The sequence below is a fragment of the Rutidosis leptorrhynchoides genome, chromosome 2, assembly GCF_046630445.1.
Source record: "Rutidosis leptorrhynchoides isolate AG116_Rl617_1_P2 chromosome 2, CSIRO_AGI_Rlap_v1, whole genome shotgun sequence".
Classification (NCBI taxonomy): domain Eukaryota; kingdom Viridiplantae; phylum Streptophyta; class Magnoliopsida; order Asterales; family Asteraceae; genus Rutidosis; species Rutidosis leptorrhynchoides.
The window spans coordinates 543,532,951-543,537,500 of record NC_092334.1 but is presented as its reverse complement, the minus strand read 5'-3'; the positions used below and the strand labels follow the sequence as shown (position 1 = coordinate 543,537,500).

The 4,550-nt window shown below is 38.6% G+C and overlaps 1 protein-coding gene across 1 annotated transcript; it reads right to left on the bottom strand.

Moving 5' to 3' along the window:
- Positions 1 to 961: 961 nt before the first annotated feature.
- Positions 962 to 3,588, bottom strand: LOC139889654 (uncharacterized). Its single transcript, XM_071872592.1, has 3 exons — positions 2,939 to 3,588; positions 2,246 to 2,763; positions 962 to 1,262 (listed from the first exon to the last, which is right to left on the bottom strand). The coding sequence occupies exons 1-3, from the start codon at positions 3,575 to 3,577 to the stop codon at positions 962 to 964; spliced, it is 1,458 nt and encodes a 485-aa protein (XP_071728693.1). The 5' UTR covers positions 3,578 to 3,588.
- Positions 3,589 to 4,550: the final 962 nt, after the last annotated feature.

Genomic DNA, 4,550 nt, shown 5'->3' with positions numbered 1-4,550 from the left:
TTAATGAGATCAATTAATGGGAGTAATTAAGAATCATGGATCAAAAGCAATTAATTTGATAGACACAAAAGATTAGCAATCCATCACATAGGTTCAATCATCTATGTGAATACAAAAATATTTAGCTACTCATAATAATTGAACAATCAACAAAAATAATCAAGAACAAATAATTAATCATTGTATTAAACAAATAATTAAAATAGAAGTCACCGATTACTTATTTGTTGAACAAGAAGAAAAAAATAATCCGAAACTTGAAAAGCTTTGTTGTCGTGAGCCTCTAGTTCCAACACCACGCCTCCAGCAACTTGTCTCCTTTTCTTTTGTGTATGTGTCGACTAGAGCAAAAACCCAAAGGTGGATACGTCAAATTAAATAAAATAAAACCTACAACTAAACTAATTATAAAACTCCTCAATAATATGTAGGCATGATTTGGTTTATATGGCAACGAATATTCGTGCTCTCCAAGCAATTATAAGAATCAGTCCATAAACCAAATAGCAGCCTCACACTTATTTTTCTTTACTCAAACGGCCCATCATATTTAAATATCACCCTTTGTCGTCTACCTCTATTTCTTTTGATAATACCCCTCTAAAGCTACACACTCATTGACCCATGTAAATTCATTATTTCCTTTTAATTTGGTGTCAATTATCTGAATGAAAAGCCCACCCAAATTTTTATCCGATGACTAAATAATGATGGGTCAATCACCAAAATACCCATTTTTTTGGTCTTTTCTGAGCTGGTACTCTAAAAAAAAAAACCTTGACAAAATGCCCGCGCAAGGCGCAAGAGACCTTGCGACCTTGCGACTTGCGTCCTTGCGCCTTGCGTCCTTGCGCCTTGCGTCCTTGTGTTAAAAAATTAGGTCAAATATAGAAATCAGACACCACATACACACACACACCCCGACACTCAGCTCTTGCGACCACTTTGCGACCGACGGCGATTACAAAGAACCTTGCACTTGCGACCCCCTTGCGACCCGTCTACCCTTGCGACCTTTCTTCTGAGACTCACCTTGTGTATAAAACTGTAAATGTTGTAAACTGTGAACAGGTCCGTAACTGTATTTTTGAAGGCGCAAAGGTGTGTAATCAGACCTTGCGACCTTGCGTCCCGTAATAGCCGTAGACGCAAGGTCCTTCTTGCGGCCTTGCGCCTCGTATTTAGAAGCAGGCGCAAGGTGATTCTTGCGTCTTTGCGCCTTTTTATTAAGCAGACTCAAGGTTCTTCTTGCGTCCTTGCGCCTATTTTTGAAACATACGCAAGGTTCATCTTGCGACCTTGCGCCACAAAATTTTTATTATTCTTGTAACACTAGCTTGTGCATTCAATATTATAACATATGAAGTAACACACGAAACCACATCATAAAATACTAATTAAAAAATATTACAACAATGGAAGACATCACACCTTAATTTGTTCCTGAAAATAAACGTATTCTAGGAACTAATTACTACCTAAATTGTACGTTGGATAAAACTGAGATTGATAAGCTTGAGATGGTTCGACTGTCTCTTTCGCCTTCGAGGTTGTGTTTCTTGCCCGTTGAGAAGTTGATTCACCTGTTCGGTCATAAGCAGCTGGGCATGTTGATCGAGAATGACCTGGTTCTTTGCAACGACTACAAGTTCTTACTTTTTTTGAAGTTTCTTCACCTTTTGAAGGAATGCGTTTTTTACCTTTAGGACGTCCAGGTTGTCTTTTCTTTAGAACTGGGGGGTGTACAAGTTGCAAAATCCCGGGAACCGGATCCGACCATTCAGACCGATGGGGGAGAGGAAGAATGTGTTCGGAATACGTATTTATGTATGTTTGAGTGCTGAACCAATGTGATACATAACAACTAATATCCTCCACTCCGAAGTGTCGTGCTGATGCAATCACATGACCGCAGGGTATGCCTGATAATTGCCATTGACCACATGAACAAGTTCTATCTTGTAGATTAACCAACCCATTTTTTCGTCCATCATGTACCTCTATTAGATCATTTGTCGATGGAAATGCTCGCCATCTTCTTGATTTGTCCGTCCTCTTAGCTAGCTTACGTTCAACATATGGAGTAACCGGTGAAGTAAGACTAACTGATTTGTTGCGATGTTTGAAATACCAATCCTGTATTGAACAACGAAAAAATTTGAACAACATGCAAACGGGTAGTTTACGAGCATGTCTTGATAGAGAGTTTATAGACTCTACACTGTTGCTTGTAAGGTATGAATACCTAATATGAGTAGATTGACTTCTGGACCATCTATTGATACCATCCTCACATAGAACTTTATAAGACGCTTTCAATCTCCTTCGAAATACATCCAGATGATCATGAAAATCCGACGCACGGTACGCCTTAACCATTTTCCAAAAGTGCCATTCGAAGAATTTCATCTTGTTGGATTTAGTTTTGATGTTCATGAATAAATGACGTGCACAATGAGCGTGAAACGCTTCCGGAAACACGTTTGCAATGCCGTATGCTATTGAAGCAGCACGATCAGAAATAAAAGTAATCTCTGACATACGATCAACCATACCATAACTCATTAAATGATCTCTTAGGTTACCAAAAAACCATGACCAAACACTGTTTGTCTCGCCTTCACCAATTCCATAAGCCAATGGCAAAATTCCATTATTGCCATCCATCGCAACAGCAACTAAATTAGTACCCAGGTACCCACCCTTTAAATGTGCAGCATCGACGATGATTATCGGGCGGACATGTTGCACAAATGATCGAATCTGCATGAAATTTTCACAGTAAATCAAATATTATTAATAAAGACCTCATACACCATACGCAAGGCGCAAGGTTTTTATTGCGTCATTGCGTATTAGTTGGCGCAAGGTGACCCTTGCGCCTTTGCGTATGGTGTACATATTAAAAGGTGGTTTTTGCTAAAATATATTTACTTACAACTACTCCAATGGACATGTAACACATCACAAATTTATTTTCTTTATCGGTAACCAAATTGGTGATGGTCCCCGGGTTGTGGATCTTAAGGTTATGAAGGTAAATGGGAAGCATTCTAAAGGAGTCATCACTACTGCCACGTAACATCTCTATTGCTTGACACTTGGCCCTCCATGCTTGATTGTATGATACACTCACTCTAAACCGATTAGCTACATCATCACGTATATCTTTTGGTTTATACTCTCGATTAGCAGCCTTGAACGAATCCATAAGAATACTACCCAACACCTTTTTAGTAGCATGTTTATTGTTTCCCATAATTTGTGTGCGTGAGCAAGTGTGTACGTCATGCAACTTTTTAACCATAAAGTTTTCAGTGTGTCTTATTTTGTATGCACTACATTTCCACTCACAATTTGGCAACACACATTTAGCGGTGTACCGAGATTTGTCTGACTTTACAGGCTTTATTTGAAAGTTTTCTTCAAGGCATTTTGTAAATAGCTGGTTTAGGAATTCTTCCTTGTTCGAAAACGTTTGACGAACTTTGACCAAATCAGATACCTGATACGTGGTTGGAATTGGGGTCGTAAATTCTGGGTTTTCTTCATCTTGCTGACTGTGTAGAGTTGGCATATTCCAGAATACATCTTTTTTTTCTTCATCTTCTTCATCTTCATCTTCCTCGTCACTTGCTTCATCCGATTCACTAGACCCAACAACAGGTATAAACGGGTTCTCTATTTTTTTTATTTTACACACGTTCTCGGCGCCATGGTTGAAGAAGTCAAATTCTTCTGTGTTTGGAGGTGGTATTTCAGCCTGTTTTTCTTCCGAATAGTGTGTTTCGAGGTTTGGTTCGGAATTGTGTATTTCATCCTGTTCTTTTTGCAGATGGTGAGTTTGTTTGTTTGGTTGAGACTCGAGAATCCGGAGGTTTTTGTAGCGACCCGACCAAATCGTCATTGACGGCGTCGTCTACTTAGGTCCCGTTACGTGGTCATAAGTCTTTAAAACAACGTTTGACCAAAAGATATGTCGCCTTCATTTCAAAATAAAGATTGTTTCAAAGTTTACAAGAATTGTTCAACCAATAGTTAAGTTACAACGTTATAATACGAATGAAATCTAGGCGACACGGTTTAAAGTAAAGTCAAAAGACGCTCCATGAAATGCACGTATACTCGACATCCAATGCAAGTATCAAATAATGAGCGGAAGCATGTATCATGTATCGTTCAAGGACCTGAGAAAAACATAGAAATCTGTCAACGAAAACGTTGGTGAAATCATAGGTTTAAGTAAGTAAGTACAAGTGAACCACAAGATTTGCATCAATGAAATAGTAGTAATACATTCCAAAAGTTTGTTTCACGAGCACCCAATTATCAATGCTTAACATTTCCTTCCATTGAACCCCATCACTTAGTGCTAGAACATACACTGTTTCTCGAAAATATATTTCATTCGTAAACGGTAGCGAACCGTTTGAATGAGGGTTTGTCAAACCCATATGGATCCATACAACATAAGTTCTCGCTTACACCCGGCAAGTGTAACTAATGATAATCGAATTGAGGATTTTGTTCTAAACTCGTATGTAGAATGT